General features: G+C 38.6%; 1 protein-coding gene across 1 annotated transcript; it reads right to left on the bottom strand.

Moving 5' to 3' along the window:
• Positions 1-273: 273 nt before the first annotated feature.
• Positions 274-1,309, bottom strand: LOC141630405 (uncharacterized). Its single transcript, XM_074443232.1, has 2 exons — positions 861-1,309; positions 274-697 (listed from the first exon to the last, which is right to left on the bottom strand). The coding sequence occupies exons 1-2, from the start codon at positions 1,307-1,309 to the stop codon at positions 274-276; spliced, it is 873 nt and encodes a 290-aa protein (XP_074299333.1).
• Positions 1,310-13,652: the final 12,343 nt, after the last annotated feature.

Raw genomic sequence — 13,652 nt, 5'->3', positions numbered from 1 at the left:
CAAGGATTTTGAATGCTACTTCCAGGTCTTTCACATGATTCTCACCCTTTTTTTATTTGACCACCATATCATCAATTTACACTTCCATTATATCACCAATTTGATCCTTGAACTTCATATTCACCAAGCGTTGATAGGTTGCCCCTGCATTCTTCAGGCCAAAGGGCATTGCAATGTAGCAATATATGCCTCTTTTCGTGATGAATGCAGTGTTCTCTTGATCAGCTGGGTGCATTTTGATTTGATTGAATCCACTAGAGGCATCCATGAATGTTAGCAATTCATGTCCAGCCATTGCAACCACATGGCATCAATGTGAGGGAGTGGGAAGGGATCTTTTGGACAGGCTTTGTTTAGGTTCGTGTAGTCTATACAGACTCTCCATTTGCCATTTTTCTTTTGTACCACAACCACATTGGCGAGCCATTCAGGGTACATTATTTCCCTGATCATTCGCATGTCTAGGAGTTTGTCCACCTCTTCATTAATGATTGCATTGCGTTCAGGGGCAAATTTTCTCCTTTTCTGTTGTACAGGTTTGAAAGAAGTGTCAATATTGAGCTTATGGGTAATCACATTAGCATTTATGCTAGTCATATCAAAATGTGACCAGGCAAAACATGTAGATTTAATCTTAAGAAAGCTTACCAATTCTGTCTTAACATTATCAGGGGCATCAGATCCTACCAGTACATACCTGTCAGGATACTCAGGGTCTAGGATTACTTGATCAGTTTCTATTTGAGCCTATGCCACATAAGTGCTCGTGATAAGGTGCTGTAATTGCTAGGCGAGTGACTTACCTGTCTTGGAGGGTTTCAACGACTCTATATAGCATTCCTGGGTGTATTTTTGTTCACCTTTGATTGTATCCCCCATTCCGTTGGAATTTTGACCCACTGGTGGTGGTTGAGGGAATAGCTCTGACATTATGGATCCAAGGCCTGCCCAAGATTGTGTTGTAGGATGAGAGGGAGTCTAGAACTCCAAATATTTCATATGATGAGACTCCTTCAACATAGGTTGACAAGTAGATTTCTCCTAGGGTGTTCCTGGTTTCACCACTGAATCCTACTAGGACATTTGACTTTTTTATGATCTGATCCTCGTCAATCTTCATGGCTTTCAGGACATTGAGCATGATCAGGTTGACTGAGCGGCCACCATCTACTAGAATCCTCAGGACACGAGCAATACCAATTTGCATGGTGATGACCAGGCCATCATGATGTAAATCTGAAATTCCTTGCATATTAGTGTCATCAAAAGTAATTTGAGGTAAATTTCTAGGTTTAAAAGAAAATTTCATTTTGGACTCCCTGGCTATTTTCTTTGTAGCGGAGCTAGTCAAGCCACAAATCTCAATTCCTCAATTAATGAATTTGACTTTATAGATTGGTGGTGCTGGTTGCAGGTCACGTTTTGGCCTTTCCTGATCCTTCCTCCTTGCATTGTCATCTCTGTTCTTTGATGGCATTAGATCCTTCAAGTAGCCTTTCTTTAGGAGGTAAGCTACTTGTTTACGTCGGCCCAGACATTCCTCTGTAGCGTGTCCTATTTCCATGTTAAATTCACAGCATCTGGTTGTATCTTCCCTGGAGTTGGGGTTGTCCGTCTTTTTTGGCCACTTGACAATGTCTCCTATGTTGTCAAGTCTCTTGATGAGCTCTGCAGTATCAACGGAGAAGTTATATTCCTGAATTGGTGGGTAAGTATAGGAGTTACCTCGTTGCTCATGAGCATAGTTTACTTCTGATATGTCAGGTCTAGTATAGGGAGATGGCCTGGAGCTGCCTCCTCTGTGATTAGAAATTTTCCCGTTAGATCTTTTGTATCCTGCAACGTTGATTGTGGTTTCTGCTTTGAAGCTCATATCCTTTTCTAGCCTAATATAGCCAAGTGCCTTCGCCTGAACGTCTTCAAAGGTATGGTAAGGGTTCAAGGTTAACTCATCATAGAAATCACTATCCATCGGTAGTCCTTGCCTAAATGCCTCCACAGCTATTCCAACGTCTTATCTAGGGATTGACACTTTCTCCTTATTGAACCTGGTCAGGAATACCCTGATTGTCTCGTCTGGCTTTTGCTTGATCCGGTACAAATCACTAGATCTTTTCTCAAGCTCCCTGCTGCTGGCAAACTGGTGGTTGAATGAATTAATCAGATCTACAAAGGATCTGACGCTTCCATTTGGCAGGTTTATATACCATTGCAGAGCAGGCCCGGTCAGGGTTGTTCCAAAGCCTTTGCACATGCATACTTGTCGTAGTTCACTGGGTATTGATGCTGCCAACATCTTTTGCTTGTAGTAGGCTACATGGTTTTGTGGATCTGCAGTTCCATCACAGGTCCTCATTGATGGTACTACGAACGTTTTTGGCGGATCTACCCTAGATATCTCATCCACGAAGGGAGAGTCAGCATAGTTTTGAGGGTTGGCCTCTTCTATGCTAGCAGGTACTCTAGGGATCTTTTCAAATTTCTCATGAAGCTTTTGGATCTTCTGGACCATTGCCATCATTATGGCTGCATTTGTCTAATCTGGACCAGTTTCTTCATTTGGAATCTCTTCTGAATGAGAATCAAGATCTCTCGCCTTAACTTTTGACGGGGTTGGAGTACCAAAGTTGGAGAAATCGATATTCCTGATGATAGAGGAGAATGGGGTCCTAGGCTTGATTTTTAGTTTCGAGCCTGAGGCCTTATTCTCCAGTTTCTGCTTCAGTTGGACTCTTATCCTTTTATTTTCTGGACCTCTACTTCAGCCTGAGCCATTTTCTGTTTTAGTTGTTCCATTTCCAGTAGTTGTTGCTTGACGGCAGCCATCTGTTGTTCAATACTGTCTCCAGTTATTTTGTAAAGGTGTTTGGTTTGTTTGTAATTGGATTTTGGTTATTCTTGAGCTAGATGCCCCACGGTGGGCGCCAATTATTTTAGCAAGCTTTTACACGGATGTATTGCCTTGCCAGGGAAGTATTATGCTGGGTGATCTAACTCAATTAACAATGCGTGACTAGTATAGTAAGTGAATAATGAGTAACTAACTGAAATCAACAATAGGATTTATACGTGAAAAACCCTGGGAATAAGGGAAAAACCCACGAGCACCAAGCCAGGAGGGATTTTATTTTGTTTGATGTAGGTTGGCTAGATACAAGTCTGCCAGGCTATTTGTAGTATGACTGTATAGATGATTAACTGAGTAAAAATTTATACAATAGAGTGAGATTTAGTATGTGTGTGATGATCCCTCTTCTGTCTTCTTTCCTCTTGCTATTTATAGTAGTCTTCAACGGCCTCCCAACGTTAATGTGAATGTTGCTAATTAATAGGCCTTGTACCCTATTAATCCGGATATGGGTATTCTTCTACTTACTATATTTGCTCACGTTCAGCTTGGTTGACCACCTCTCCTCTTTTATAGGCTTGTAGAATTGTTCTTCCATGAAAGTAGGAACCGCCCTATTGTGCTCTAATCGTTTCCTGGCCTATATAAGTGGTATCTGATGTATGCTAGACGTATATTTTTTCTAGACAGGCCAGATACGACGGCCTGACCTGCTTTTCCTTCCTGGCTGGCATCTGTATAAATGATAGTTGGGTTGCCCCTGTCTAGCCTGACCTCATAGTTGTTGCCTGACGCTTGTCCGACTAGGCAGGGTAAATCTTAGCTCAATAGAGTGTAAGAGTGCTAGTGAGACGGTGGAGTAAGAGACGACGAATGGTAGTAATATTACTAATATGTTGTACATCGTGAGGGTTCTAGTACTTGGACATAAGTGTGGATTAGTGGCGATGGTCTTTGGGGATATGATGGAACTCGGTAGGTTGCACCATGGTGGTTGTGATAATATGGGTTATGTGTTTAGGTTACTTGTGTGAGTACCCTGGGATTGGAAAGCATTTCGTTGAGTCGTAGTCTTTGTGTGGAGAGTGGTGTGAGAGGTGTCTGCTGTACACTACTACAAATCCAGGCAACCACAACGGCCCTTTAACAACGCTTATTCACGAAAATCACCAAGGAGACGTTGTAGAATGGATTGCGCGAAATTTTACTAAACTTAATTACAACGGTTATGTGTTGTTAACCGTTGTTATTGGTTTTAACAACGGGTCAATCTTGCACAACCGTTGTTAATATAAAAACTAATAACAACAGTTTACTCTGTAATACATTATAACCAAGCATTGTTAATAATTTGACGCAAAATTAGTGAAAAGTAATTGCAACGATTATATTAGAACCCGTTGTTAATACTTTTTAACAACGGTTGTCAAAGGAACCGTTGTTAATAGATTATCTCATGACAACGGGTTTATGTGTAATAACCATTGTCAATACTTTACCACAATATATACCACACAAACACAGATCAGCTACAGCCACAAACACAAACACACAACCACACTCTTTCTCATCGTCTCTTTATCATCGTCTCTTTATTATCTCCGTCACTGTTGTTGTCATCGTCTCTTTCTTTCTCTAATTATCAGGTATATATCTATCGCTTTATGGTTTTAGGTTTTGTCATCTCCGTCATTATTGTTCTTTCTATAATTATTTTATTTGCATGTGTTTTTCTCCGTCATTGTTCTTTCTCTAATTATTATTCGCTTAGTTTTTCTGCGTTTATTAGTAAAACAAATAAAATAAAATAAAATAAAACAAAGAAGATGATGGAGAGGATAGTAAAACAAATCCACATTTAACATACATAAACTTAATTAATATATATTAAATCATTCCTTACGTATTCTTATTATGAGATCTGATTATCTGATCGCACTATTGTTGAGGACACATACTCCAACAATCTCTCACTTGTCCGGGACAAGTGTGCATCACCAATTTTTTTGTCCTATTACAATTTCCAACTCAATGCAAAGTGTCTTGCAGGTTGTACTTGTATGTGATCATATCTAGAGTAGTTTCTGATGCGTGTATTTTATATAATGGTGGCGTTATGAGGAAGACGTGGAAGAGGCTGGAGAGGGAGGGTGAAAAGGAGGCTGGGGAAGTGGTGATGGCTGACTTAGGAAAATGAGGGAGGGAGGATGATGGCAGCATGAAGGGTGTGAAGAAATCGAGAATGCTTTTAGACGGGGGCGTCTTAATACTTGAGGCGGAGGTTGAGGGAGCTCAACCCCGCCAGTCCAAATGAATATCCTAAGCCTCAACTGTCGGGGATTGGGCAACCTGGACACGGTGCGTGCCCTTTGACAGGCTAATCGTATACCTACCAAAAATAACCAACTGGTCTCTAACTAATATAGCTAGGGAAGTCGGGATCGTATCCAAAGGGAGGCTGTTTGCAATCTAAATGTCAATTCACGTCTGTCTGAGTCACAAGATTGGGGGTTTGAATTGGGTTTTGTCTATTAACTAAAGTAGCAAACAAAAGGAAGTAAATTATAAACGAATTTAAATAAAAGAGAAATAGCTAGGACGGTCGGTTCACCACGGTCTACAATGATCTAAGGTAAGGTCATCGGTTAGCAATAAACGGTCTGAAGGGTATTGAACAGGTCCTCTCGGTCCACTATTCGCCCTAGAACCCTAATGTAGCTCTCGCCCTAATTAGAGTATTCTGTTGTTCATAGCAAGTCTTCGCCTTTTCCAATCTCTCGATCCAGGTCAAGGTTTAACAAGATGGTCAACTAATTATGTGCACTTAATTAATCAAACCGCTATCAGATGCTATGATTAACAATTCAGACGGAGTGAACAGCTAGACCTAAAACCCTAACATATTATACCATAGAACCGTGGATCCCCTAAATCCTAGCACAAGAAAATTAGCTACGCATAATTAAACTAACTAATTCAACAATAATGATAATAAACGAATTGAACATGATGACGAATCGTAAATAATACTTGAACATAAAACTTGCAACTAATAAGGAAGAAATAAGCAATAAGAATAAATTGAAGAACGAAGAACAATTAAAATTACCGAAATTGAAAGAGAGGAATTACAAGTTTAGATGGAATGTTCTGTAAAGAAAAGGAGTACACAGAGGCTGTCAAGAGGTATAAGGCTCAGTTTACCATCCTCTCCTCCTTTGCTATTTGGAGGTTTCGTTCCGCATATGCAATATCTTCATATAGCTGCAGTATATGCGGCTCTAACAAGCCATTTTTTTGGCGTCCTTGAGTGCGATCCGAGCATCCTCAAGGAAGAGCCTGTACTTCCTCTCGATTTCCTGCAAGCGGCTTATGAAACTTTTGTTGTACTCGGTCATAATGCATGTTAAACGAATGGTATCATTCATTATTAAAGGAAGTTTGGAGTTTATTAGGTTTTAAAGATTTAGGGTTTGGAGTTTAGGGTGTTGGTTATTGAGATAGTGGAATGAATTTATAATTAGTAATGTGTCGTTTGAGTTATTTTTTAATTAATATATTTAGGGTTTGATGCTTAAATTAATACGAATTTTGTTTAGGAAGTTGTGCCATATCCTTGCTTCAAATCTTATAACCCTTCGCATTCCATATATTATGTCCTTTCATGCAGGGATTTTGGCAGTAATAATGCATGCTTCTAGTAATATATTATTAATTAATTGATGCAGGAGGTATTTTGTCAGTAATGCTTTGTATTTTTATTTTTTTTATTTTTTTTAAAAACAATAACATCGGTTATTTAAAAAAAACCGTTGTCTTTAGTTATAACAACGGTTTTTTCTATTGTAACCGTTGTTATAACTTTCCCACCAAAAATTAGTCACACCTTCCACAACGGTTTTTTCTATTGTAACCGTTGTTATAACTTTCCCACCAAAAATTAGTCACACTTTCCACAACGAATGACTCGTAACGACAACGGTTTTTAACCGTTGTTAATAGTTTTCACAACGGGTTTCTTAAAAAAACCAACCGTAGTTAAAACCTTTAACAACGTCCGCTTTTTTATATAAAAACAGTCTTTAACCGTTGTTATACCCTATATCTGTAGTAGTGGTAGGACAAGTGTAGGATGAGTGTGAACTTCGGAGACGAAATTCGTTTTAAGGAGGGAAGATTGTAATACCCCTCATTTCCGTGAAGCAGACTCGAACGCGTTTATGGTACTACTCGACCAAGTGTCGCCTTACTCGACCGAGTGAGTGGTAGTGGCCAGGGTCTAATCAGGTGACACTCGACCGAGTGACTAGAAAACTCGACCGAGTGCTCTATCCACTCGATTGAGTGCTCAGCTCACTTGACCGAGTGAGATGGGTCAGTCCAATATTCTTACGCGGGCCAAATTCCCTTGTTGGGCTTTAGTATATAAGGCTTATATTCAGATTTCTATTCATTTTTAAACCCTAATTCCTCTATCTAAATTCTCTCCCACATCTCTCTACACTTCATTACACCAAATCCTAGATCTACTTCTCATCTTGAAGAACTTGAAGATTTCACTTACATATTCTTGTTCCCCATCATCTATTGAGTAATTCTATACCTTTATTCTTTTATTTTCGATACTTTCATTTAAGACAACAAACCCTAGAAATTGGGGGATTTGGTAATTAATGGGGTTTAAGGGTAATTAATACTATTTGATGTTAATTAATGATAATAGTAATTAAAGTACACAATTTATTTTTGTAGTACGATTTTTACTCATTACAGTATTTTTTGCGCTAAACTTTCCATTTGCCTACCCTTCGCTAAAAAAAATCAAACATAATTCTCTCTATTTCTCTCTATTGTTGAAACCTTAATAACCTTCTCCAACCTCCTTAAAATTTCTCCAATTATGAATGATTATGCGAGTAAAGAGCAAGTATTTGATGCGTTAATCCTATATTAATAATTAAATTGACCCGTTCTTGCAATTTGGTTTCTTTTTTAATTAGGATTCATGTCTAAATTAATTAAGGCTAATTAGTGTAGTATATAGCCCCTTGACGATCTGTAAATGGTTGTGGAAGCTGTGGCCAGCCGGCGAGGGTTGGCCAATATCAGGCGAAGGTGGCCGCCAGCGGTGGTGTTTATGTGTAATTTTTTGGTTTTTGTTTTCAAAATATAGTAGCAGTAGTACTTCATGCGTTGTTTTTCTCAAATGTAGTACACCTAATTAATACTTACTGTTAGGCCTGGAAATCCGCAGACCACCCTGATCAGCATATCATCTAAACCTGACTGCCAGGCTCTCAGGGCACATGAAGTTAGGCGCCAGGCCATGGAGAGGACAACGGCCTAAATATCAGGACAATATTTGACCAAATCCGCGTGTATTAAAGGAAATAAATGCGCAGCATTAAGTGTAAAGATTATGCAGTAATTACAGTAATCAAGAAGGATATATTTGGCAATTATTACCAGCAATTATGGAGAATATTCAGCCTTCAATGCTTGATCATGCAGCCGTTCAAGATGGGAAGCTATATAAAGAACACTTGAGAGATATGAAGGAGGACATCATTCGTACACAAGAAGAAGAAGACATATTACTTAGAATTACAAGCATTATTGTTATCATTAGAATATTCTCTCAAATCATATAGTGAAATCATCTCCTGGCTTGGTGCCCGTGGTTTTTTCCCATTTAAGGGTTTTCCACGTACAAAATTGTTTGTCTTGTTATTTCTATTATCTTATTTACACTTAAGTCGTACCAAACCTGACTGAAATCTAATTAGAGCTAGTTAACCCTGCACAACATCACCCTGACCTGATTTCGCCTTGCGCAAAATCCACACAAAACAATTGGCGCCCACCGTGGGGCATCTAGCTCTTTAAACCCTTTTTTCTCATCTTACAAAAACTTAAAAACCTACAAAAATGGCCCAACCCACCGTTGAAGATCAATTGAATGCAGCTCTCCAAAAAATCGCCGAGTTGGAAAGCCCGAAAGAAAAAGTGGCCCAAATCGACGAGAGATCCTGCAATTGAAAGAATCTGAGTCACCAAACAAAAACTGAAAAAACCCAAGGGGCAGGCTCTAGATTCCAACCAGGAACCCCATTTTCATCAATTATCAAAAACATTGATTTTTCCAGTTTTGGGAGCCCAAATACTCCTAAAATCACTAACGTAGATGGTGATGAAGAGCCGAAAAATGATGATAAACCTGATGAATTTGCAGCAGCTATCATGATGGCAGTAGTTCAGGAGATCAAGAAACTCAATGAAAAATTTGACAAGATACCAGGAGTACCTGCCAGTATGGAAGAAGCTGCCCCTGACAGCTATGCTGATTCACCCTTCATAGACGAAATAGCCAAAGTAGATGATCCGGGTGATGTCGTCACTCATCCAATCAAACACATTTATAATACTCAACATACAACTAGTTAGAGGTAAGTCGAGGTCGATCCATGGGACGGTGTGCTTTGGGTTCTAAGTCTATCTATCTCAATTTATGCTAGTGTCACAATTTGGTTGGGTTTGTAGTTGTGTCTAAACTAATGCAAACAATAAACAATAAAAGGAAAGATGTAAACAATTGATTAAAAGTGCTAGGATATCATGGGGTCATAGGGGATTCATGGTGTTGATCATACAAACATGTTTACAAGGTTGCAAGCAATTAATGTTGTGGAGGAACCGAGTTGGGTTATATCTTACGGTTCTTAGGAAGGGTTGGGTCCCGGAGCCGAATCGATTAGATTGTACAACACCTACAAGTCGACTTACTTTCCTCCTAATCAACTTCTATGCATGGTCTAACAAGACTCGAGTTGGTTTATATCTTACAAGTCAAGTTGAGTAGATAAGAGATGGTTGTAAATGCAAGGATTCATAGGCTTAGCATTTCATCAAACATAACATGTGCATAAAGTTGACATCACAACAAGCAAGCAATTTAATCATGTGAACATATTAGATTAAGCATGAATCAATCCCATGTTGGTTTCCCTTAATTACCCACTAATCCTAGCAAGAGACTACTCACTCATTATCATGGGAAACATGTCATTAATGGTGTCAATCATCACAACAAGTATAAACATGATAATAGAATGAAGAAATGAACAATAAAGATTAAAGAGTAAATGAATTATACCAACTTAAGATGATACAAATAATAATGCAAAGAATAATAGAAGAACTTGATGATTGATGGAAGGTTGTCAATCTCCCAATAATAACCCAATAATCTTCAATTACCCAATAATAAACTTGAACAATAATTAAAGAGAGATTAATGTGTAATTTGTGGAAATATTAAAGAGTAATCTATTCTAATCTACTCCTAATCTAATCTAAAGAAGGATTTTCTACTCTAAAAACTTGTTTTTCATTAATTACAAAGATGGGGTATTTATAGTGGAAATTAGGTGGATGCATTTAGGGTTAACTAAGGCTAAAATAGTAATTACACTTTTTAGATTGAGCAAGGAGGAGCCGGTATTTTTCGAAGGAAGGGAGTCTCTCTTTGAAGCTTGGAGAAGACGAAATCATGCTGTGAAGGAATCCGAGCGGATTAAGGTCGGGACGGGCGGATTCTGGCGATGGAATCCGAGCGGATTCAAGAGAATCCGGGCGGATTGTGGAAGGGGAATCCGGGCGGATTGTAGGGAATCCGGGCGGATTCTCTTTCAGAGAATTTTCTTGTTTTTCCTAGCCAGAAGACGGGCGGATTGGGGACAATCCGGGCGGATTAGGGAAGACGAGCGTCTTCTTCTCGGGACGCGCGGATTGTAGCAAGGGAATCCGAGCGGATTTGGAGCGAGACGCTCGGATTGTAGCAAGGGAGGAATCTGAGCGGATTTGGAGCAATCTGAGCGGATTTGGGTCAATCCGAGCGTCTTCAGCGCGGGACGCGCGGATTCCTGTACAGCTTCTTTTTTTGAGCTCGGATTGTAAAACGGACGTCATTTTCTCATCCGGACTCCTATTGGAGTGATTCAAAAGCCTAGATCGCTTATTTTTTCGATGCCGTTCCATCTAGCATATTTTCAGAGCCAAAGGAGCAACTCTTGGTTTGCGTTCCGAGCAATTTTCTTCATGAATGGCTTCCTTGCGTTTCCTCCTTGCTTTAAACCTTATGACCCTTCTATATAATCTTTATTCTTACGTCATTGGTCATCATTCTTGCCTCCTCTTCATACTAGTCCATCTAATATCATCAATAAGCTTCCAAATATGCACGAAAGACGGGAATTTCCGCCTTATTATCTCCTTTTCTACAAAACATATAAAATGTGATAGAAAAGCAAATAGGAAGGTTTTGACGGATAAAATGGCCAAAGAATGTTATAATAGTATGCAAAATAGGCTCAATTAGGGGACTAAATGTGCGCAAATAATGGTCACATCAAATATCCCCAAACCGAACCTTTACTCGTCCCGAGTAAAGAGGTGACTAAAACTAGACCTTTATTTAAACTATCCTACTAATATAGCCGATATGAGACAATTAGCGGGTCTCACTCCGCCCCTTCAACTCACAACAAGACAACCATGAGGTAGGATGCCTTCTTGCAAGGCAAGGTGGGTCTTGCCAAAATGGCGACACATCCAAACATTAAAGCACACACAAAACAAGTAATGGATGCATCTACAAAAGAATAGCCACTTTCCTCATCTAAGTGGCGAAAATTACCTACAAGGGAAGCAATTCAAGGGTACACAATCCTTCATAGATGCAATTTGTTCAAACTACTAAGCCTAGAAGGATACCAATAAATCACCTCCAAAATGTGTCAAGCTAGGGTACCTTTGTCCTCAATCGTTAAATGCTTTTGTCAAGAGTAGACTCCCTATGGTGTTAGAAACACTGGAGGATCGCGGAATTCCCCCTCTTGCCTAGACAAGAAGAAGGGTCGTCCCCTCTCTACCATGCACAAAAATGGATAAGATGGATAAAGGGATCAATAGATATTTGAGTTTCACTTTGGGAGTTTGCTTTTGTTTTTGTTTTCTCCCCAATTTCTTGTGGCATATAACATTTGAGAACACTTGCTTTGCCATTTCTTTTTGATTTTTGGCATTTCAATACTTGACAACTTTCAACTTTTTGCATTTCTTTTTGAACATTTTCAAAGTCACCCCAATTAGTAACGAGGGTGGCTTATATTTGAAGCTTTAGGAGTTCTATTTTTGCTCCTCTTTTCATTTGATGCATTTTGCAAACGTTTTCTTTCTTTTCTTTTCATTGAACTCAAATTGATTTCTTTTTGTGCCCATTCCCTTTGATGACAAAAATGTGGTAGAACATGGATGATGGATGGATGGATGCATGGTTTCAAGGGTCACCTTGGAATAAACGGTAGCCAAGGAGTTATCACACCACAAGGTACTCTCTACTAGGCCTTAAACCATGGGTCAAAGGATACTAGCATGACACATCCTAGGGTGTTTTACAAGTATTCTACAAGCAAAGTCTTAAGAATAAAAAGCATCTACTAGGGCCTATATACACTTGTCAAGCTTCCCAAGTAGACGGTTTCGCAAAATTTTTCTAACATGCAACTACATGCCATGATGCAACTAGCATATATACAACCTAATGCAAATGATTCTACCAACTAGTATGCCATATAAACTAAATGCAACTCCTAAATTCACATTGTTATACCGCATCAATCAAAATAAAGCCACATAGTCATTAACATAAAGAGAAAAATGGAGATTGGAAAGATCATACCATGTGGTCTTCAATATCTTCATGTCTCGGATGTGGCGTAGTCAATCAATGTGAACAAGGATAAACAAACACAATATATACAAGTCTACACTACAAAGGAAATGAACTTGTTTTTGGTTTTTCAATTTTTTCAATTTTTATGGTTTTTGATTTTATGAAATTAAAAGACATATTTTTGTAATTTTTCGAAATTTTTCAATTTTTATGCATTTTTGGAATATAAATTCTCATCCCCCACTTTATTTTGGACATTGTCCTCAATGTACATGTAGGAGTAGGAATGAAAAAGAAATACATGTTTTTGGATTTTTGATTTTTTTGAAATAAAGTACAAATGCAATGATATGGTATGAATGAATGCATGCTCTAACTAAATGCAATTCTATATGACATATATAACAATGAATGCAAACTAAACTATATTATATGATGCATGATTTAAACTATGGTCACTTATGATCAAACCTCCCCAAACCGATTTAAACACTATTTCTAGTGTAGAAATGAATAGGTTTGGCCATTAGTGACAATGCATGAATTCTAGTCTACATGCAATTATCTATATGAATTATATTATAATGCAACTATACTATGAACTAACTAATGTAAATGCAATATGAAATATAATACAAATGCAAGCTAAATGTATATGTATATAACTAAATGCAAGTGGAAATGTAATGCAAAGTGAAAGGAAAGGGTATCTTACAAATGGTGGTTTGAGATAGGACTCCACCAAACTAGTTCAAATTGTAGAAATTCTTGTCCATAGAGCTCAAGGCTCTTAGTAGAAGATCAAAAGCTTGTGAACAAGCTCCAAACAAGCATAAGTATGGGTTGCTCCATTTAAACGTGAAATTAGGCCAAGGAAGCTTGCCATAAGTTCTTTCTTTCACCTTGTCCTTGGCACTAGAGCTTTCCCAATGCTTTAAACCAATAAGCTCATGATTCTTATCAACACTAGGTATGAAGTACGGTTCATGTCCATCCGAAGACTTCCACTTACCACCTTCTTCTTCAATTTTGGTGACGATGATAGCATTTTGATTATTCAATCCTTCCAAG

Source organism: Silene latifolia, chromosome Y (assembly GCF_048544455.1).
Source record: "Silene latifolia isolate original U9 population chromosome Y, ASM4854445v1, whole genome shotgun sequence".
Lineage (NCBI taxonomy): Eukaryota > Viridiplantae > Streptophyta > Magnoliopsida > Caryophyllales > Caryophyllaceae > Silene > Silene latifolia.
The sequence above is the reverse complement of the archived record's forward strand: the minus strand, read 5'-3'. Positions and strand labels throughout refer to the sequence as shown.

Coding starts and splice junctions, on each gene's coding strand:
- LOC141630405 (XM_074443232.1), bottom strand. CDS start 1,309: ATGAAATTTTCTTTTAAACCTAGAAATTTACCTCAAATTACTTTTGAT. Junction 698..860: donor AATGGGGGATACAATCAAAG/GTGAACAAAAAT, acceptor GTATCCTGACAG/GTATGTACTGGTAGGATCTG.